General features: G+C 37.6%; 2 protein-coding genes and 2 long non-coding RNA genes across 18 annotated transcripts in view; 1 reads left to right on the forward strand and 3 right to left on the reverse strand.

The window, feature by feature from the left end:
* Positions 1-15,418, reverse strand: part of RhoGAP19D (Rho GTPase activating protein at 19D) — a 101,444-nt gene extending 86,026 nt beyond the window's left edge. For all 11 annotated transcript variants that reach the window (XM_069135535.1, XM_069135538.1, XM_069135543.1 and 8 more), the window contains exon 1: positions 15,098-15,418. The gene's annotated coding sequence lies outside the window, so the exon portion shown is untranslated. The remainder of the gene's footprint in view (positions 1-15,097) is intronic.
* Positions 6,810-8,408, reverse strand: LOC138190829 (uncharacterized). The gene is made up of 2 exons (XR_011176929.1): positions 7,692-8,408; positions 6,810-6,989 (listed from the first exon to the last, which is right to left on the reverse strand). It is a non-coding gene; the product is annotated as an uncharacterized lncRNA (long non-coding RNA).
* On the forward strand, positions 10,136-19,752 carry LOC138190895 (uncharacterized). The gene is made up of 2 exons (XR_011176978.1): positions 10,136-10,297; positions 16,812-19,752. It is a non-coding gene; the product is annotated as an uncharacterized lncRNA (long non-coding RNA).
* Positions 16,612-23,048, reverse strand: LOC124217233 (protein scarlet-like). Of its 5 annotated transcripts, none has more exons than XM_069135548.1 (16): positions 22,847-23,046; positions 22,018-22,396; positions 21,187-21,331; positions 21,046-21,094; positions 20,886-20,935; positions 20,202-20,341; positions 19,913-20,080; positions 19,550-19,788; positions 19,062-19,254; positions 18,742-18,773; positions 18,493-18,598; positions 18,192-18,419; positions 17,851-17,986; positions 17,471-17,642; positions 17,310-17,410; positions 16,612-16,973 (listed from the first exon to the last, which is right to left on the reverse strand). In XM_069135548.1, the coding sequence occupies exons 2-16, from the start codon at positions 22,018-22,020 to the stop codon at positions 16,798-16,800; spliced, it is 1,938 nt and encodes a 645-aa protein (XP_068991649.1). In that variant the 5' UTR covers positions 22,021-22,396; positions 22,847-23,046; the 3' UTR covers positions 16,612-16,797. The 5 variants fall into 5 exon arrangements, 4 of the variants coding, with proteins under 4 accessions (XP_068991649.1, XP_068991650.1, XP_068991647.1 ...); XM_069135549.1 differs by having other exon boundaries at positions 17,537-17,642; positions 22,847-23,045; XM_069135546.1 differs by having other exon boundaries at positions 17,310-17,642; positions 22,847-23,047.
* Positions 23,049-23,346: the final 298 nt, after the last annotated feature.

Raw genomic sequence — 23,346 nt, forward strand, 5'->3', positions numbered from 1 at the left:
ATTTTTTTTTTTGCTATTTTTTTTTCTTTCACAACCCTTACTACACAGATTTTTCTCACCCTTCTAAATATTACATTAATCTTCGTCGCCTCGAGAAAAAAAAAATGAGAGCGGGTAAGAAGATTGTAAGAAAAAGCGAATCGCCACGTGGTGCGTGCGTCGAAGTTTTATGTATATGTATACATAATACATATGTTGAAAGGAACAGGCTTTTACTTGAAAAGATTAGAAAATGTAATTTTCAGGCAAAATCATCGATCCGACGTGATACCGAATGGGAGAGAATCTGGGTGGTGAAAATTACACCAGGCGCTGAACGTTCGTCGGAAACCGGTGAAAGAGAAGATCTGTTAATAGGTATAGGGGATGTTTCGTTATAGACAAAAAGAAGAAGAAGCGAAGGTAGTTGTGTGAGGAAAACGAACACTGTTGAAAAAAATTACCATTATACAACTTTGGAATAATTTTCAAGGTTGCGAATTTGCAAAACGTTATCACGGACAATCCTGAAATTATAAAATAACGATTTATTAATTTCAATCTCTTTTTCTTTCCCCCCAACACAAAGTAAGAGAAACATCGTACGGACGAAGATTTCTGAAGGAGAACCCAGACATTTGGAAAAGTCTGCATCGTGAGATCATAATCGTTACGAACTTCAACCCGACGAAGAAAAAAAATGTTTTCCTCACTTTACACGCGGTGGAATATATTTTGGTAAAATTCTATCCCCCTCAAGCCATTTACTACTGTCCATATTTATTTCCGATTCAACAATTTCGGTATAATTGTACAGAAAAACGCATCGATACCCAGCTATAAATTATACAACGCGGACACGTATATAACCCTTCGGAGTGAGTAAAAAAAAAGAACCAAGATTAGAAGAAAGAAAAAATGTAGAAGCGTGCTAGGGATCCAAGGAATTTGTAAAAGAATGAAAAACAGAAGAGAACAAGCACGAAAGTGTTACAGATACCTATAATACGAGATACGAAAGGGGGAAAAAAACAGACGAAAAAAGAAAAAGAAAGAAAATGAAAATGAAGCGTCTCTTCGAAATACTTGAATGAAACCTAAAATAGACCAGCGTCTAGGAGGAAAAGTTTTCTATGCATACAGATATGCGGGACTTTGAATGCGTGGACGAGCTGCGAATCGTTACCAAAATCTAGGAATTAGTGGTAAGGAATATTGTTCGTATAAGAGACGACGACGAGGTCTAATTATAATTATCGTATTAGAATCGCAAACGGGTTTCCTTGCAGTTTCCTGAAGTTAACGACTATCCTACACAGTCGAGATCATCTATCAACTTTTTCTCCCACATCCTCATCCTCGTCTTCTTCTTTTTCTTCTTCTTCTTCTTCTTAGCGTCTCGTTATCACATTTCAATCTGTTAGCTTCCGCCGTCAGAAAATTTGAACAGCAGCAGCGAACGAAGAGTTTATTTTTTTTTCTTAATTTTATGCTTAGAATATATAATAACGTAATTGAAATTTAAATAACGATTTAAAATCATTACGTATTTATTATAGTTTCATATATATAGATAGAAAATAAGAAATAGGAAAAAAAAAAAAAAAAAAAATAGAAGTAAAATTTTGGATAATTTTTTGAGGAATCGCAGAGCGTAAATTTTTTTCTTTTTTTTTCTGCGAGGATAAATCGAACCTGGCGCCGAACCAAATTGACAACTTGTTCGTGAAATTTGGCACGAAAGAGCACAAATTAACATTGCAAAGAAAACGGCTAGGACAACAATTGTATACATGCATTAACGAAGAAAGACCTGAAAAATAATTTGATTCGACTTTATAAGTAAGATTAAGCAGATTAGCAATTTGCAATTAAAACCGCGATGATATTGAAATTCGAATCGTGCGACAAGAATTTATGGAGTTTATTTTCTCAGCCGAATGATCGCAAGCCAAATGATTAATCACGCTACGAAATGTACAAATTTCTTCGTGAAAGTGTCGAAAAAATGTTTTGAAAAAGGAAGAAGAAAAATAATAATAGATACAATGTTAAAGACTTTGAGATAGATGAAAAGAAAATGGAAAAAACCGAAATGAAATATTTTCACAGAAGAAAAACAGTTAAAATTAACGCTCCTTGAGCTGCTCCGGGTCAACTGACAGAGACGAGCTGTTAGTCATTCGATTATTTATAAACCGCAAAGCACGCGGAGGTGGAGAAAGATAATTAGAGTATTTGAGGATGGAGAAAAAATAAATATACAAATGTAAGAACGGCCGGGAAAAGCGATTGACGCCGGAATTCGGGCGCGGAATTTTTAAATAAATGACTTACTTTCATCACACGTCAGGGGCGGGGTTGGAATTTCGAATTTCAAAAGTTACGAAACTTGAAGAAATGAAAACTTCGAATTGGCCGAAACCCGTTGCTCAAAATTCCGAAAGTGTGAAAATAGGAAAATTTTTAATTTGAAAAAAATTTGTTGTTTCTTCAAGGATTAATTTCATAACTTCATCTTTCGCCATCAAATAATTCGGAATTAGGCGCTTTCGGAATTTGTTAAATTCGGAACTTCAACCCTGCCCCATAAATTATATACACATTATAACAATACAATATAAATCTATATTTTATCGTTATCTAGCCTTAGTACTAAATCACTTGAATCACACACGTATATAAATAATAGCTATTCATCGATCCGACAAATTGAAATGGTCACGTGAAACCGATCGACGATATATAATCATTAATAATTTCGTTGATCGAGAGTAAAAAAATAAATAAAAGCGAGGCAACCACTTCTCGGTTATATTGCCTAAACGAAAATCAATTTTTCTCCGTCAGCTTGAAGCGTTCTGCACATGATTGAACGATTACGAGTTGAGAATTCGTCGCGACGTGAAGCGGGTGATCGGTGCCAACGATTTTGGAAAAAGGCCAACGCAATTTCTCCGTTTTCTAAATATTTTTTATTTTTTTTTCCAGCCTTTTACAAACATTTACGCGGTTTTTGAATTTTATATCATCATACCAAGAACATCGTGCAATAACTGGAAAAAAATATCCTCCCTTTATTCCCCTAAACGCGCAGAATTTTGCATTCAATGCAATATTTGGAAGAATAAAAAAAAAAAAACGTGTAATATTTTCTTCAACGTTCAATGGGTAAAAAACGATTCAATTATTTTTTTACCGAAGACCAATTCGTGTCCGGATCACAAAATGATTATAATAACATAACAATTTGTAGTAAAATAATCAATTGTGCGCGTGTAATAACAATAACAATAATAAGAACAAGAAGAAGAGGATGTAGAAGAGGAAGCAAATTCGCAGACATTCAGGCAATTCTTGGCATAAGATGACAATGCACGTAATGCAGTTTAATTATCATTATCGTTATCATTATCGCTACTAAATGTAAATCTCCTGGCAAATTTCCTAATAACCATGAAAATTCTTTCAACCACGAAACTCGTTGGCTGCAACGCAACGAAATACGTACCTACGTCGGTAATAATGATACCGCGTAAGTTATTAATTAATTTTACTCGCACACAACAATTTGAATATATATATATATATATATATATATATATATATATATATATGTAACAAATAAGAGGAGTAATAAATATATAATATTATTGAATCGTGGATCATTTTTTTTTTTTTTTTCTTTTGCAAAAAATTTTCCACTTTTCTACAACGTATCCTGACGTACTATATGATTATCGTCGCACGTGTTAAATCGGTGTCAATCGATATTCCATAAACTGCAATTGACTCGCGAATGACCGAATTAGGTCAGACATCAATTTCAAGGTTCGATTCGCGAACGAGCAAAGATCTGTTCTGATGATATCGAACATTCTACAGATTATACACTCTGTAATATAATAAGAATTTTACCGAGATTTCGAGATACGAAAAATCATTTATAATAATAATAATAATTTGTTTATTTATTTAACAGTTTGCCAGCAAAAAAATTACGAATCTAAAAAACCTGCAGGAAGGTACAACAACCTGTGCGTAGGATTGGTATGCTAACGATTAAAAAATCCAACTTCAATAACTAACTCAAAGGAACGAAAGAGAAAAAGTTTAAAATTATCTATATTTAATCTCGTGCATTTATCACCATCTAATATTACAAATATATATATATATATTATATATTATATTGGATAAATAATATTTTCCCATTATCAGGTTTTATTTTATGGCCAAATTTCATCTTCTTCATTCATTGCGCGTGATATTATACATAACGCTAATAAATCATTTTTATCGCTGCTACCGTCGCACGAGCGCGTTTTTTCAAGAATCGAAAAACTATCCAATTCTTCTTCATCACCGCGGGAATTTATTTGAGTAAAAAAAAAAAAAAAAAAAAAAAAAAACATTTCAGATTCAAGACAACTCGTGAATGATGAGCTCAGAGTCGCGTTAAAGTTGAGAAGAGAAAATGGATTTGTATTAATGTAAAACGGAGGAACATCACGATTGTTACGAAATACAATAATCAGTAACTGAGAACCACGCAAAAATAAATAAACAAAAAAATAAAACTAAAGATATGAATGAAATCAAGCTCGAATGACGAATGAAAAAAGTAATACAAACTATAATTCAACGATTATTAAACAAACGTGCAAAATATTGTGTAAAATAAATACATTATAGACACGCCGTTTCTCATTCAACGAAACTCGTTAAACATTGATAAACGATTACAAATATACTTGCGTAACTTCTTTGACCAAATATTAATTCACGTTCAAACTTTTCAATACCGCACCGGCTGTGTAACGAATATAAAAGGTATAACAAACAAAACCGGAAACAGTATCAACCCGGTGTACCAATACACATATATATTCAATAAATACAGATGTGAGCCGGTTGCACGAAATACAGAAATTGTTTAAAAGGTCGTAGAACCGACCGAAAATTAATGAACAACGAAACTTGTTCCTTTTCTTCATCTCTAAGACGGTGGTTGATTAATTATCCGTGTAAATTATTGTTTATAATTCACGTCGATCGTTGGTTCGAGACGCGAGACAAACGACGGTAATTTGGTTTTTTTTTTTTTTCGCTCCGAGATTTAGACGTCAATTAATCCCATTAGTCGTGCGATTACGGAAGCGTCTCTAATAAATATCAAGCCACCACGACGGCAGGCTGCCGCGTTCAACAGATTACAGATGTAATAAAGATCGATAAATCTTGATCAAGCCTCAGCGATTGATTTATTCCCGAGCGTCGAGTACCATAATCCAACGTAATGGGTTCAACTTCTCAAATTTCTCTTCTCCTTTCTCTCTTACCAATGCTATGTAGCATAATAATAATAAATTATCGACGAAACGTCGTGCCGGTGATAAATAATAACGTCGAAATAGCAGGAATTCCAGAATTCGATGCAGAAAGTCGCGTTAAGCGTATCTCTAATTATCCTCGGAGCTGCAGAGCGGAGAGAAAAGAGAAATAAAGGAAGGGGGGGGGGGGGGGGGGGGGGTAAAAAGAAAAATAAATAAATAAAAGAAAAAACGGTAGTTGTGACCTTGATGCAAATTTTATACCGCGCCAATTCGACCCTCGGAAAGATTGGCGGAGATTGCAGAAAATACGGGAGACAAGGAGACGTCCTTCATCCCTAATGATGAATTTAAAACGTATCTGACCATGCATGCACATACATGCATACATAAATCCGACTCGTTTTTTTTTTTTTCATTCTTACGAAGCGCATGAAAAATAAGGGGAAAAAAAATAATCGCTCACAACCGCGAGTAAGTTTCAACCCAAATTGGTTAATAAAATGCAATATATTCAAAGAAGAGAAGAAAAAAAAACAACAAACTTTGCTCCAACTTCATCGATCCACAGAAGTATAAGCAAAATGTCGTTGAATGTCTGTGAATTTTGTCACAAATGGCAGGAACAATATGGATCAGATCAAGAGAATCATCGATTGTTTAGGCGTTAATTACACTTGCAGAAAAATAATGACTGAACGTATGACAAAACCTCACGTTACTCAAACACGTGGAAAAAAGGTTTCGTATTTACGGGGACCCCTCCGATTTAATCTGGGAGGGTCAAATTTTGTACAAATTTTATATTTTTGCCATTTATTTATAATCAATCCGGTGGTCGGATGGGTAAAAAACGAAAAACCACCCCAAGATATGTATGTTTAAAATTCCTTTGGATATAATATTATAGCGTGGAAACTTGGAGGAAAGAGAATAATATAGGTATAGACGGAGGAAAGAAAAAGGAACGGAGAATGGAAAAAGAGATCAAGTTTTATTTTAACGCGATGATTTCCGAAAGATTATCAATAAATTCCCTCTCAACTATTTGCATTGCGATAACAATATTATAAGTGATTGTTTGCGTAAATGTAACGAAAGTGAAGTTGGCTACGAAAGGCGTGATAATGCATTAGAAACGTGAACACCATGGCCGCCAAGTAGTCCTTGAATTGTTATAATCGTTGCGCGTTACGCACGTGCATTGTTATATAAAATTACAATTAATATGCTGCAGCTACGGTTAATTGTCCGTTGTTTATTATTATGCGGACTGCAACACGCTTCAGAATTCCAAAGTTAAAAAAATTTGTATATATAATATTATATGTATATTGTACCTGATGGAGATACCGAAGTGGACGTGACGTAATATCGTAAATTGCAGTAAAGTTTATCAAGTAAATTATACGTTGCGAGTACAGGTAACAAAGTTGTAAATTGTATCGAAGGAAGTTGAAAGTTCGGAATAGAAAAGGGAAGAAAAAACACGACAGAGACAAAACTATAAAAAGGCAAAGCCTCTAACTTTATTACTTTTCACATCGCAGATTGTCGAAATAAAAGATTAGTGATGGTGACCCGCGTGATTTTGGTGACCCGCGTGACCCGCGTGACCCGCGTGACCCGCGTGATCGTGGGAGTGGTCATCGTGCCCGTGGTGGTGATCTTCGTTGGCTGGAAAATTGGTCGAAAGGTTGAATAAATTGGTACGAGGGTAGAAAATTTAAAAACAAAGAGAAGGAAAAAAAAAAAAAAAAAAAAACAGGAGATTTCAACGGTCGAATAATTAATTCACATCGCATTTTAGTCGAGGGAAAATAATTCTCTATAAAATTGTGGGTGTGAAATTTTACGAAAATAGAATCGCGATGAAATTAATTCGAGTTACGGAAAAAATGACGCGTTAGTTTGAATGAAAATAAAAACAAGAAAAAAAAAAAAACACGCGCGCTCGCGACGTATGAGAAAATGGTTTGAATGAAATTCAACACTTTTTTTTTTTATCAAAGTCTAGTTTAAATAAAGCAATGAATAAATGTAAATATCGTCAACCCGAAACGGTTGAACAAAACGTTACGTTAAAATACGATATATTACCAAATTACCAAAACTCGTCAGTTTCATGGAAAAATTATAAAATAATCGTTGAGATGTCAAATTATTCTAAGCGACAAGCGAACGGAAGTGAGTTTCAAATGAATCTAATATCGATGAAAATAATTTGAAAAAAAAAAGAAAATAAATAAATAAATGAATAAAAAATAAAAACGGAGTAAATGCGGTGAAAAAATTATAACATCCAACGAAGAAGAAACAAATTTTCCATAATTATAACTATATGTATACATTACACCATATATGGGTAAAAACACTTACGGTGCTGCTGAGCCTGGACGAAAGTGTAGAGTTGGCAGATGACCAACACGGCGAATAAGACGTAGGCGATAATCTTCATGTTGAATGATAATATATACGTATATAACTCCTCTCTTATTACCTGGTTTAACAAAATAACGCGCTGCTGCTGCTGCTGCTTCAGAGATGCGAGCAAGTTTAGTTATACCGACAGAGGCTCGGATGGCCGGCATTTATACCGAGATTATCATTATGCAAGCACTCGCGTGTTGTTTGTTAGCCACCGTCGTATCGCCCAGAGTTGATCCCAAGGGGTTATCGTCTCACTTCGTTAAATTTCATTCGTTTCATGGATATGATAATATTTGAAAAAAGAAACGACAGACGAATCGAGAAATCTATCAGGCATCGTCGCGTCGCCCCAATTATTTTGTTTGTCCAACCTGCGTATGTACGTTAATTTCAGCAAAAATATATGATAAACTACGTCGAATTCAGAGATAACTTTCTTTTTTTTAGAAATTTGTATTGGCGTTAATAAATTTTTGATAGTCGGTATTCGTTGGTAAATTTTCACAGGTCAACGCGAATTTTCAGTCCGGGTTCTCTAGGTGTGAAATTTTTCTTTCTTCCGCGTAATTGTTACAAGAAAAAAAAATAAATAAAAATAGTTTCATTGGATAAAGTTTGCTGTTTTAGAAACCGGAACAATGTTTCGGATTTTAAGTAAAATTACCTATTTTTCAAACATTTACTGCAGTTAACAATTAAACAAACTGCAGTATTGCATTTAAATCGCTTTTGTTAAAAAATAATATTGTTTCGGTTTTTTTTATCAGCTGAATAATTGAAATCATAGATTTTCTTCCATTTTAAAACAACACTTTCCTGACTGAAAAATCAAACTTTTTTCGCAAAACAGTATTTTTTACGTCTCTAATATCATTCAGCATGTAACAATCACGTACACAAATCCCAGGCACAAAATCTCTGCAGACTTGTGCTTAGCGAAATTAATAAATAGTTGTTATTTCTCCCGAGGCTACAAAAGCAAACTTTAACGGTGGTGTACGTACATATTTTTTCATTGTTTTGATGCGTGAGAAATAAAAAAATAATCAACTCAACCCAGGCACGGAAATAAAAAGAAATTTTTGCTGAGCGGTGTTGATCAGAAAATTAGTTAATTAGTTCGATCGAATTAAGTTCGGATCTTCAGGCTCGTTTATCGTCGCATATAAAAATTTCCACACTGTAACTACATAATGCTTTTTTACAATAAACACCAGACGCCTATCTGAGACGACGTGGAGGCGGGTCAAGGCGATATTAATTGTGAAACTCACTGTGGAAAGAGTTCATTGGAACGATTACATTGATACATATTACATATGCATGAAGGGAGCATAAAATTTTCCTTCGACACAATTGTTTGTACAACGTTCTGTGAGTTCGTTTGAGCATGACTAAGCGATCGGAATGCTTATAATTATAAGATTAAATAAATAAGAAATTGTGTAACGCAATAATTACAATTTTTTCATCATCGCGTTGCAAGATGCAAGCTGCACACGCAAGATAAATAATAATTGGGGTAGATTAATCGTGTAAAATGTTAAATCGTAAAGATAAGACCTGATGAAAATAAAGAACGATGAATTCACGCGAGAAGCATATTTAAGAATTATTTTTAGAGCATGGGAATAGAGCGATTTGGCCATGAATTTTGATATAATCGTACAAAATTGGGGATGAAACAAAAAAAAAAAAAACGAAGACGAGATCATCGAATTATATAATTTTTTTTTTCTTTTAATTACTCTTGCACAATTGCAGTGGCCACGTGCACGTAAATATTATACATAAGAAAATGAGACGCGATAATAAAGGCTAATCGCGCTCGGTTATAAGAATATAATTACAAAATATTATTGGAAAATACTAAATAATCAAAATCTTATCAATATCGCTATAGGACGAATAAGGCATTCCGTACCGAATCGGTTAACATTTATAATACGAGGGATGCATAAAATTCATTTGTCTCGACGCGACGCCTCGATTTTAAATCGAAATTTATTATTAAATGTTTTTCCAAACCTGAGAAATCAACTCGTCCTTTCCCTTTTCACAATGTCGAAAATACTGAGACATTTGTTTTAACGTTCCGAAATTGAAAAGACGGATAATCAGAATTATTATTACTGAAAGCAGAATATTTGAAGAAAGGAGAACTTTTTCTAAAAATTACGGTTGAAAAATTCTGCACAATTAATTATAAACATATAATTTGTGACCCAAGTTGCATTGACGTAAAAAAGAAACACGGATATAATTTTTTTTTAAAGTTCTTTGAGGAGTTAATCGAATTGGCAAAGAAAAAAGAAAAAAAAGAAAAGCTCCAAGTTTTTTTCTGCCGAGTAGTACGAATGAACGTGTATATTTCGTTTCTTTAGCAATTCGTATACATGACGCGTAAGCTGTATCTGCAGACCAAATATTCCATTTATACATCGACGATAAGAAGCAGCTTATACGCAACAGCGGGCATCGCCATTATCGCTGTCTTGCACTCTGTGACTGTCGACAGTCGATCCGCAGCATCGAAAGAAAATGGTACATCCGAGGTACGTAAAATACGATATTTATTGTTGAATTAATAAACAATAATTGATTCATTCTTTTCTTTTTTTTTTAATATATATATATATATCCATATATATATATATATCCATATATATATATATATCCATATATATATATATTTATATTTAAATAAAATGTGCACGCAACCATTGGGAAAAGTTTTCTGCACGCACCAGTTGCAATTGAATTGCAAGAAGAAAATTTTCCGACTGACAAGGTTTTTCGAAAGCTGCACCGAGTTTATTCAAATATTGAGAGATGTTTGTCCGGAAAAAAAACAGTAATTAAATAAAAAGAAAACGATGTAATTACGGTTTAAAAAGTGTATTATGTATAACAACCGAAAATTTGAATTCAATTTTATAGAAGCAAAAATTGATTCCGTACTTAAATTACGATCCAATAAAAAAATCAGTCAAATGACGAACAAAGAGGTCCAGTTTTTGATAGTGTTGAAAAGTATCCATATCCGTTATCGTTCCGTATTTTTTTTTCTTTCAACACCAGAAATCGTATAGAATATCCATTTTAATAAACATCGATCAGAGGTTAAAATTCTATTCAATCAACAGAGTTTTTCCGTCTCTCCTCTAAAATTGTTTGAAATGAATTTTGAATAATACGCTGATGTTTTCTTTTTTCTGTTCGGAAGTAAAAATTTCTGACATATGTTGAAATCCAGACAAGTTTCTACACTTCGATATCACGTGATTGTAAATCAGGGCACAACATGCAACTTGGGTCTTAAATTTGTGTGGATTTTCTTTGTTCAAACTGTTATTATTGTTGTTGTATCTTACGCGTTACACTCGACGAGACCTTAAATCGCGTTTCGACCGCTGGCCGATCCGACAGCATAAGCGACGACTGAAAAGAATAAGAAGAGGAAGAAGAAGAAGTCACGTTCAACCGCGCGAATAACAGTAAATATTCCATTCTACCTGACTGGCTGCAACCGTTCTGTTTCTTATTCTTATTCTTATTCTTCTTCTTATTCTTATTCCCGCGAGATGTCGAGAAGAAGAAAAGAAGAACCGGTGAACACGAACTGAACCAAGATGCAAAAGGCCGAATTCACACTCGCGCGCGAATCTTGTTGCGTGTATAATGTAATACGGGGTGTATTACTTGAGTTGACACAGCAAAATATCTTGTGAACGACGCGTTTGAGAGAAAAATGTTTGAAATTAAAGTTTCATGGTTCGTTTTGAATAATAATAATGCCGGAAAGTTGTTGACGAATTGTTTAAACAAAAATTTACGTAACAACATAATAACGAGATTACGTATGCATCAATCTGCAATAGATCGGGAGTAAATGAATCGATACGATCGATCCCTACGAAAATCAACGAACGGAACGGAATCGCGCGGATCCTGTGAACGGTATTTGCGGTTCGCGATCATCATCCTCGTCTGAACCTCTGGGTTACAAACCAGTTCCAAACACTCGTCTTAAAGGTTCAGAAGCACGCCGTGCTGCTGCCGGTCAGGCAGCAATGACGTTGAGAACTGACTTCTGTTCGAGGCAGCAATTGCGTTACTCTTGCAGCGTTGTACATATACCAACATTGTATACGTCTGCATATAGAACGCGTGTGAGAGAAGAAGAAGCAGCAGCAGCAGAGAAGCGTTAATTGCCGTATTTAACCCCGCAGTGCAGCAGCTTGTGAGCAGAGTAGTTTTCTCGGTTAAAACTATGCTACCCAAGATATAATAGAACCCGATTCTTATCGAGGAAATTTCCATGTATTTGTTGAATTTGAAAACAAATATTCTCTCGAAATATGCGTATCGCAAACGTTGAAACAAAACGTGTAGCGAAGAAAAAAAAAAAATCATGCGCACGATGCAATTTTTGTACCTCTTTGAGTAAACCTAACTCAATTATAGTCGTGTGGGGGGGGGGGGGGGGGATTGACGAAGAAGGTATAAATTTTCAAAAACGTTTCAAATTTGAAACAGTCATCAGTTTTTGAATACAATCAAATATTCTCTTAATTTTCTGCTTCCTCCCGTTGAATTGGTCTTCACCTATTCGCTACGCCGCACGTATTTATCATCGGATTCGTTGTTCGTTTATTTATTTATTATTTTTTTTTTTTTTTTAAGTACTTTTTGGGACTACTTTGAACGTCGCGGATCGGGTGAAAAGTAGCCGGGTAACTCGACCCGACCCAAAGTGAAACTAAACGAAACGAAGAACCTCCAACGGCTGTTGGGGCCCTTTTTTACCTGCTGCAGTGTGCGAAGCAGGTCCGAATAGAGAGATTGCTGCATCACGCCACCCAACGCATTTCGTGTTTTTATATATATTGACTGACGACGAAGAAGAAGAAGTTACAAGCGAAAAAGTAGAAAATGAAAGAGGATAAAAAGATTACGTGCGAAAAACGACAACGCAGGCAGAGAAAAAGAACAACGGTTTTCACCGATCGCTGATCAGCCGTTAGATTTACGCTGCTTCGCGTTCAACGAGTACGTCTATCGTACAATGCACACCTTATCGCATATAGATGTAGATATGTGTAACAATACGTATGTAATACCGCACACAACGGCGCGTGACGCAACAACGACGATGACGCTTTGAAACGGCAGAATGAAAACGTAAGTATAAAGCGTTGTAAAATTGTGTAACAGCTTTATAGCAACATATTTTATACATGTATGCATACGTCTATGTGGGTTGGAAATTGCGGCGTTGAATAAAACGAGTGCAGAGCGGAGTGGAGAATAAATTGTTTTATTAACCCTGTTGGTCAGCCCCATGCACAGGAATTTAAGTGCACGCATGATGGGTGAACAAGAGTGAAAATTTAACTCGAGAAGCACGGCGTCGAGTTTTTCCAATCTCTTTACAAATGTATCACATCGTCGTGTGATACCGGAATAAGAGAAGAAACGTAAAGTAAGAAACGAGAGATTTTTTTAACGTATATTTGATTCCGAGATACGGTAACGTAACATCGTTTACGCATGAGATAAAATTTATCCAGACTTGTACGATTAAGGGTAGAAGAACTCAAAGAAGAGAAATCGGCACGAAAATGTTTGTCGTTTTTCTTCGTTAAGCTCGCGAGTGGGTTAAGAAAGTGTAACGAGACGCTGACGAAGATTCATACATAAAATCGACGACTGCAAGCAACCATTTACCGGAAGATTAATTTGTTCCATCAGACACGGGATGATAATGATTGAAATTAGTGAGGCGTGTGAAGTAACAGGTTTATTTTTTTCACCGTGAAGGTTTTCATTACTTGTTTTTCACTCCCAACTTCGACGGCGTGTAGGTAAAAATATTTTTCCCACCGAAACGATGTTGTCATCGCGTCGTTTAAGACCCTTTCTTCCTCGGCACAAGGAACAAATCTTCGATAAATAACAACGTAACGAAATAACGAACGTTTGATGTTACACGTACCTGTATGCGTAGGTATATTCGAAAAAGGAACGATTCCTCGATAATCTCCAACAAAGGTCTTCTTATCTGACCGAGAGGAAAGAGGAAGATTGTCGTTTGCGAGAGGAAATGGAACCCGTATATCAAGAAGAAGAAGAAGAAGAAGAAGAAGAGGAAAAAGAAGGCAAGGAGGCGGAAGAGAAGCGAGATCGCATCTACGATTCGTAACGACCGAAGGTGGAGGAAGAAGAAGGAGGAGAAGAAGAAGAAGAAAAAGAAAAGGGAAGAGAGGTGGAAGAGGGGGATAAGAAGGGGGAGAGAAAACGTGAGACCGAACGTCCTTGGCAAGGCTAACGAACCAGAATGCCTCGTACATACGTAGATGCATCTTACACATATTATACGCGGTGAGTACGCGCTTCACGAGAGACGAGAGGTGGTCCGATGAACGTCCTCGGGGATCCTGATTGACACAGGAGGCATGCAGCCGTTACGATTTGAAACGAAGCACGCGACGAGGAGTCTGAGAAGACGGGATTGAAGTTAGTAACGTTTTCGCAACGACACGCTGGGAAGAAAATCACTATTTTTTTAATATCAACAAACAAATGATTTTTAAGGAACTAATTGTAAGATTGCTTAATAATGAGTATGTTTTGTTTCATCACGGTTTAGTACTGAATTTCAAACTGTTCCTAACGGTTTTTCCTCGGCACGAATCGTTACTAACTTCGACGTCGTGATCTATCAGGCTGAAGTTTGCAACGGTATTGTATAGGATGCATTTTTGGAAAAAAATAGTTACTTAGCAACTTTAGGATCAGTTGAAATCTAGTAAACCGTTAATGCAAATAAATATATTGAAAATTCGACTTCTTCGACACAAAAATAGTAATTTTAGTTTCAACGTTACTAACTTCAGCCTGATCATTTTGATTCGAGAAGAGCGTGTCGCGTGCAGCGTCGCATCGCGTCGCGCTCACGCGGTTTAATCAACGCGACAAACATCGTTGTTCTTTCGATCGTAATGATGAAACACGAGAGCCCAAGTACATACCGTATACGTTGCATACATACGTGATACGTATTTATGTTACGTATCGCCGGACTCGGCGACGTTCATTATTTACAAACAAAGACGCGTCGCGTGCCGAACAACCGAGCATCGCAACTGAAGCCATCCGAGGCCGAAGAGAACAATCGACGATCTCGAAATTCGAATCGTGCCCGAGACGCCGTCGCTGCTCCATCCAGCTTCCGATGCTTCCTGGGGGGAGGAGACGAGGAGTCGAGCCGCAGGAGACGAAACGCATTCCTCGAGCGCACGAGGAGAGCGCCAAGGAACGAGACACAGAATTTCTACAACAACGTGACTCACCTCGGCGGGCTTTTCTCTTTCGCTTCCTCTCTCTCTCTGCGTGTGTATATCTTTGTCTCCCTCTCTCTCCCTTTCTCGTCTCTCAGCTGGTCCGCGGGGCTTCTCGGCTATCGCTGTCTCTCCGCGATATCGACGCACTTCACCTTATCACTGCTTCGCAGTAGCGACACTCGTAGCATAATTTCCGGCCACAGTTATCGTTGCGCACCGGCTCGTTACTACACATAATGCCGCGAACCGAACTCGGCTGAAAACTTACTCGACGCACGGCCAACAGCGATCATCGCGCGACGACACGTCCTACTCGCTGCGCGGTAACATGGCGGCTGCCCGACTGACGGCGGGCAAAAAATAATCGACGATCGACTCGCCATCTACCGATAATCCTCGAGAAACACGGTTCACGGTGGTTTCAGCGCCGGTGCCATCTTGCGGTCGAAATACGCACTCGTCTGTGTCTCTCACCTCGCGACGCGACGACGCATGTCGAGTAGAGAGGCGTCAGGCGTTATTTCCAACTCTCATTCTCTTACACCTGTATCTCTCTATACGGCCTCTCTTTACATACGGTATTTCGCTGTAACGGCCTTATGTAATTACGGGCACTGCTGGGTAATATTTAAAATGTTTTCACTTAAAATGGGCATTTAAAATGTAAATGACAATTTGCATTTTAAATGAATCTATTGAAGTATTTTACTCAACGGTGATTATGGCATTCTTTCAATTTATGGTCCACAAGAAGCATTTTTGTAAGAAGCAAAAGGAATGAAATGCTTGCAAAAGTTGAAAATGGGCGAGCTATTTGACTTGAAGAAATTCACACTGAAATTGGAATTTGCATCAAAATTCTAGATTTACATTGCACTGTGACCAATGATCAGAAGGAAAATAGTAGCATCGGGGAAAACTGCAAATTTTAATTTACCTTGCGACGTGATTGCATTCACATGCTTACAATGTCGTTTTGCCGACTGCATTAATCTCAGCTTTCAAAGCAAAATCTTTGTTCGACTCCTCGGGACTATTTCTGATTAACGTTGAACATTGATGGTTATTGATAAACGCAGCAAATTACCGCAGAGCCGAAACGAAATTACAACTCACAAGCGCGTTCAACCGCGGCCATTTTGATTGTACGTCAGCAATCGAATCCGTCTGTCAATTGTTTCGAGGCCTCAATTGTTTTTTTTCAATTCCCGCGAATTCGACAATTTTCAAACGGCTTATTTCAGGTGGAATGTTCTTAGCTGTCCTAGAAGGATGATTTTTTCACAAAATATTTGAAAAATACTTTCTCATTTCTAAATATTCAGTAGGTAAAATTCATTTGCGATTGGGATTCATTACTAAACTATAATAAATTGCAAGTTTGTTGAATACTTTTTCGCATGAAAAATTGAAAACCTAGTTTAGAAATCTTATTCAAATACACGGTAGAATCTGATGAAAATATAATTCAGATTGCCTTGAGAACAAAAGGAATAGGGTCTCAATTACGCGAAATACAAAAGTAAAAACACTACATTTTATTCCGATAATACTCGATACAACAATTTAACTGCTGACAACGAGTGAAAAAATACGTGTTTTTCTTCGTATTATTATTATTATTGTTGTTGTTGTCTTGTACACGGTTAGCGAATTATGTCGTCGATTGTTCGAAGCTGCTGAATCCAAAGATCGATAAGACTAAATCTTTATTTGTATCTAGCTCGATTCCAGAGACAAGCGTATCCCATGCAATGAAACACCACGTACGATACAGCCATGAAAGAAATGTCTGTCCAGTAATTATCAGCGTCAAAATCGTACCTGTCCAAAACCTCCGACCCATCCGTCATGCAGGGTAGTTCCGGATCTTCAACTTCACAAGCTGAAAGGAATTACGAAGAAGAATTACTGCAGCCGATAATAGAAGACTTACAATATTCAACTGACGGAGAATCGTCACTTCCTTGGTCAGCCTTATCTTCGAAAACATATGCAGTCACGCATTAAGAATATGTTATATTTTCATTTGACTACAAATATGACATCTGCTCGATTTACTTATTTCGACAATTTCCTTTCATCGCCTTTCACAGATAACGTTTTGGTCCGCCAACATTGCGCAGGTCATTTTTCCCTTCGTCACGATTTATATGGTTTTTCATCAATGATTACATTACATTCTACCAGACTATCGTAAAAGAAATATAACCGTGCTTACAAATGTTGTGCACTCCGTCCCACTGAACGATGGTTAACGCCTCGGTGGAATGAAGAAGCCACGAGATGTATTTTACCCACTGCACGTAAGCCGGCAGGGTACTGAAAAGATTAGATCTAGTTAAGGAATGTGTTTCGTATAAACAGTAAGATGCCACCCATTCGTTCACTCTAGGCTGGTAAGTACATCTAGGCATGCGCCAAAGTAAATCTCCGTGCTTGGTATACCCGAGCTTGATGAAGGGGCCCATGGTTACCATCAGTATGTAGTCGAAGGGGACCAAATACGCCATTGCGAGGGGCACGGAGTCAAAAGCAGCGGCGAAGAAGCAGCCTGTGAAATTAATGAAACACGTACACGTCGATAAAGTGCTGTTTTGTTGCTTTGGGAAGATATGTGATGGAATTATGTATTCTTTCGCGTTCCGAATCCCTCGCAGACTTTCATTACTTTTTATCTGTCAGGAATGTTACCGAGTTAAGAAATAAGAAGGAGTAAAATTGGAAATCCTTTTCATTTCCCTAACTTTCATTAAACCTACCGCACGCGGTGGAAACGTTCATGGTGAAGATGACGACGATCACGCTCAGAGTGAAGGCCTCGATGCTATTTCTGAGTCCAACGACCCAGTAGACGATCATCACGAATATAATTGGCTCGATGATCAGACCGGGAATCTGCAAGATGTCTGGTATAAATCGTTTCCCGTAAGACTGGGCGCTATTTCTGGTTTGGTTTCGGACACCTAATCATTTCGCGTTTTTCCTAATAACCCATTACTCCTGATATACTCCTTTTCTCTTACCTCGTGATAAATAAAGAGAGACGGTGAATTATTCTACCGTGACAGGAAAATTTTTTCTATCCATTCGTTATCCTCACCAATGAAATAACCCTCGCCAAGTAGTACAAATGGGGCGTGTAAAGTCCAGCCCGATGCTCTCTCAGGAACAGCGGCATCTCCTGCGGAAGAGTCGCCAGGGTGGCGTACATTGGTAAAAATGTATTCTCGGTTACCAAGATGAATAGAACTCCTTGAACCGCCTGGATACCGAGCTGATCCAACTTTATCGCTCCGAAGAAGCAAAGGGACACCAGGATGGCGAGACACTGGAAGAAATCATCGATTAATACACTTTTTAAATAAGCTTCGTAGGATCCGATGCAATTAATTTCCGTCTACCAGTTTCAAGAGGATGCGTAGAAGTTGGACATTTGGATCCCTGATCACTTGAATCGTACCGCGATTGATCAACAAGTAAAGTTTCGTCCACCACCAAGGCTCCTTGCTGTGATTGCAGAGATGTTGTGCATTTATTTATATTGCTGAATAATTTCGCAGTAAAACCGATAATTCCTAATGTAATTGCTTTCGATTATAAATCTGGATGTTCGATTACTTAATATACATATAGATGGGTGCATGACTTACAATTTGTAAGTCTCTTCAGTTTCTCCCGTCCACTGAAACGAATAAAGAAAAATAAAGTTGGATGACAACCTGATGAAACATGTACCTCAGGGTGATCCTTATTTACGGTATTGACAATTTCTTAATTTTTCAGATCTTTATCTTGGACTGTCTTAGAGTTGACGTAAAAAATTGAAAAAATTCGCCAAATGGTTTCGAAATATTTGAAATTGATTTGGGGGGCGGGGCGGAAAAAAGTCATCAATACACTGAACAAGGACCACCCTAACGTACCTCAACGTAAAGCTTAGTTTCGTTAAGACGTTAAGGAATTTCCTCACGTTGTAAGAATTTGAAATGTGAAGCTCCAGCTGTGTGATCAGGTCGTTCTCCTTACTGGCGTCGCTGACGAGAAAGGCGTCGCATATTCTCTGAGCGTTTCGCCTGCTGGCGTCTTCGTCCCGCGGTGCTGTAGCAAGGGTTGCTATAAGGAAATCGGCCGGGTTGTAGGCGGGAGGACAGTGGTGACCTTCGCTGAAACGCAAGAATTACAAACCCTGTTGCAGAATCGTAGTTTCCCTCATGAAAATGATTTTAGTGCAAGAAATTGTTTTTTTACAAAATATACGTAGATTTTTATGAAATATTCCGTCTTATCGGCAAAAGATCTACGAGATACGAAAATTTTTAAATCAAATTAACAATTCTTTACGAAAAAACTATACGCGTGTTTAAAATTTTGTAAGAATTAATACGAAACGTTTCAATTTCCGTCAAAATTCGTAGAGTAGTAGGAATTTTCACCAGGGAATTGAGTTGTTCTTATTACCTGGCGAAAAACTGGACCGCCTGCACGCCGGTGCCGATAAACGCGATTCTACCCTCGGCGATCAGGATGATCTGCTGAAAGGCGTTGAATATCGACGAGCTCGGTTGATGGATCGTACAGAGTACGGTGCGACCTTGAGAAGCGACGGCTTTCAGATGAGCGATCAAAACTCCGGCCGAATGGGCGTCGAGTCCTGTCGTCGGTTCGTCAAGAAAAAGGATCTTCGGATCGGATATCAGCTGGCAGGGAAAATAAATTTAACTAGTCGGAAGTATAGAAGAATTACTGTCCCCAAAGATAAAGCACAAGAAATAAAAATCGAAAATAAGGAGAAAAAAAAAAGTTATAAAAACCTGTACTTACTTCGGTGGCAAATGCGAGTCGCTTTTTCTCACCGCCAGAGAGAACCTTCTCACCGCTGGTCCCAATCTGGGTCCCAGACCTATGGGCCAGTCCGATTTCCTGAAGAAGACGATTTATCCTAATCCTGATCTGCCGAAGTTCCGTTCTCCGGTCCAGCTTCATCCTGGCCTGCGTCGTAGATTCGTAGTAAAAATCATTCAATAATTTAATCAAATGGATAGAATGGTTCTAGAGAACGTGCAAGGTATAACATGCAGGTATAAAAAGTTTGCGGATCAAAACGCCGTACCATGAACATCAGATGCTCCATCACCGTCATCGAACCAACGAAAAGATCTTCCTGATGCATGAATCCGGTATGAAGCCGCATGTAGGACGGACTGACAGGATGTCCCTGCACCAATATGTCGCCATGGACGATGACGCCGGCTGGATAAATGAGGAAATTCCATAAACGTACTTTGTACTTTGTACAATCAACTCTTTTAACCCTTTTAGTCAAGCAATTCGTGTATTATTTTTTTGTTTTTTTTTCTTTTTTTTGCACGCAAGTGCAATTATACGTTACCTAAGTACATTTCGACGCTGAATGCGAATCTAGTGTCAAAAATTTAGTAATACTAAAAACAATCCCTAAAATGGATTTTTGTCAACCAATGAATTCCAAACGTTTTAAGCGCGCGTTTGTTATCAAATGTCTCCGCTGACTAATTACGTTCACGAAAATACGTTGCTTTTTTTTTTTTCTTTACACATATTTACTTGTGACAATTGTAAACAAGTATCATCTCATGAAAAATCTCCATCACTTCAAGGTTTAGGTATTTTTTTAATTGACAAAAATAAAGAAAAAAAAAGAGTTCCACTTTAAGTGACTTCTGTGACTGAAAGGGTCAATTCGTATGTGTAATTTTTGGAATGATCTTGTCTGACTGGAGCCGACGTATTCGGTATTCAAATAACATTAACTCACGCGGGGAGCGATATGCGAGGGCTGTCATCAGTGAACTCTTTCCAGCACCGCTAGAGAGGAATTATTACGCTTAATCATTTGCTTTGTTGCTTTTCATCAGCTGGTAAATAAAGCGACTTAGATAATGTCGAGGATTTAGAGCCTCGCGTAATCTACTCACCTTCCTCCCATTATCGCAACGAGTGTTCCCGACTTTACGGCGCCACGCACTAATTAGTAAGAAGAAAGACGTTGAAAAGTTTTTATATATTTACACCAATGGATATAGGTATACTTATATGTAAGAACTCGATACAGTTACCGTTGTTTATCAGCTGTTTGCAAATCCTGTTGTCCTTGGTGGTTGCGTAGACTGATAAATCGCGCCAGGATACGGTAACGCCTTTTTCACACTGGGTTGCATCCTCGTTTCTGGGGGCTAAAAAGCCCCTCGAGGTGAGGACCATCTGTCGATGATTCGAGAGGTGAAAAATAACACAGGTTAAGAAAAAAAAGAATTATTTTTATTTCGAGTTTCTATTCAGATAAATAAATTTCGATTCTATGCATCGGATAATAAGAAAAACCTTTATTTGTTACTTATAAAGTTTGTTTTTGTATTTTTGACGTTGATAGCTAATATGGTTGCCTGTTCGGAAGAACAAGCAAAACGTTTTCACCAAGATGCGATGGACTTTATCGTTAACAACGTTATCAGGGGTAGTACAATGAAACCACGATGGAAGACTACGTTTGTGCTTCGATACGAGAAAGTCCGTCCGAAAATAAAAGAAGTACAAAGAATATTAATTTTTAAATTTTGTTCATCAATTCTTTTGCATTTGTAGTCTATTACCAATTATTATTTTTCAATAATAGTGATTTGAATGCAAAACTGAAGTTTGTTTAATCATTATTTACAATAAATGATTGAGAAAATAAGTAATATTTCTTAAAATCCGAAACATCGTTCCGGTTTCTACAAAAAACAAACTTTATCTAAAAAAACTGTTTTTTCATTTACAAGTTACGTAAAAGAAATCAAAATTTGACATCCGGAACCCAGACCCAAAATTCGCGTTCACCGGTGTAATTGGTCAATGCAGACCGTGTGATAGACAAATTCCACTTCACGAATTCGAAAACAAAGTACCATATAGGAGGCGGTTCTTCACAGTTCTTACATTTTACCGGAGACTGAAATCGGTGACGTTTATCTCTGCAGATCCACCGATCGACTGCAGGCCACGTGCGCTTCACTCGACTGGGAAGAATAAAATTCTCTTCCTCACTCTTGGTGGGACATGACTCGAAAGGTTTGAACGAGTCGCGGTTAGCGAATGGTCGAGGAGCTCTCGAATGTCCTCCGCATGACAAAATCAATCCTCCGGACTCGTGTTACACACTTTAGCCTTACGATCGGTTCTAGGAAAAGTCTTCAGCCTCTTCAAACTACGTGATCCGAATCGACGGACCCCGATATGCCCTCCATATTTCGGACCCTCCGATACCGCCGAAGGCTCCTCGTGTGACTAGAAAAAAAAAAAAAAAAAATGATAAAGAGAAAGAAACCATACAGCGGTGGGATTAGGGTCGTCAAATCGATCGACCGACGTGTCAGTCGTCGATTTGACGAGGATGGAAGTGTTTCTCAGGCGACTTTTTTTTTTTTTTTTTATCATCAAAAGACATTCGGAAGATCGGAAATTAGCTTTTGACAGTTTTGTTTCCCTGACATTTCCCGAATTTACGTAGACTTTTGAATTTTCTGATAATGTATAACAAAGTGTACCGGTTATTGACCTTTTTTTTTTTTTTTTGTTATATTTGTTTGATCGTTGGTTACTGAAATAACGAAAAAATAAATTTCCCGTGTCTAACTGTAATCCAGCGATTGGTCTTAATCGTCGAGAAATATTCACAATTTGCGACATAAATTTATAATTATGAAAAACAAAAGGGTTCGTAACTGGCACACTTACCTTATCACGTGCTCAAATGGAGTCGAAGGTCGCGATGAATAATTCCAAGGAAAATATATCCAAATTCTTGACTGTTACGTCTTCCTCGGCGGAAACTCGCGTTAATGTTAATCATCGATGACGGCATTCACTGTGCGAACCGAGAAGCGTGTAAAACACGTACGATGTTAACACAAACGTGTTTTCCTTCTGGCAGTTAGGTTCGTGTCTCTGGGTATCGGATTATTGTAATCGAAGACTGAAACCCTAGATTTGCGGGCCCCGCGTTCCTCATGCACGGTACTCTTACGGTACCATAGCTCCAAGCCATGTGTAAATTCTGTAACTTACACGTACCTGCCTGGCTGGCGAGAAGGCGTGGAAAAAACTGCATGTAAAAAATGTCGTAGAACGTCATCTGGTGATAAAAAGAAGTCAAATTTAAAAGGGGAAACATTTTTTTAAGAAATTTCATTTACCTCGTGTTTGCTTTTGCTTTCTTTTTCATTCTTTCCAGCTTA

Source organism: Neodiprion pinetum, chromosome 4 (genome assembly GCF_021155775.2).
Source record: "Neodiprion pinetum isolate iyNeoPine1 chromosome 4, iyNeoPine1.2, whole genome shotgun sequence".
Lineage (NCBI taxonomy): Eukaryota > Metazoa > Arthropoda > Insecta > Hymenoptera > Diprionidae > Neodiprion > Neodiprion pinetum.

Excerpts from the sequence above, each read along its gene's own strand:
- LOC124217233 (XM_069135546.1), bottom strand. Across the intron at positions 21,095-21,186 it reads CAAACAGCTGATAAACAACG|TGCGTGGCGCCGTAAAGTCG; the intron begins GTAACTGTATCG and ends CTTACTAATTAG. Across the intron at positions 18,599-18,741 it reads ACTGAAGAGACTTACAAATT|CAAGGAGCCTTGGTGGTGGA; the intron begins GTAAGTCATGCA and ends CTGCAATCACAG.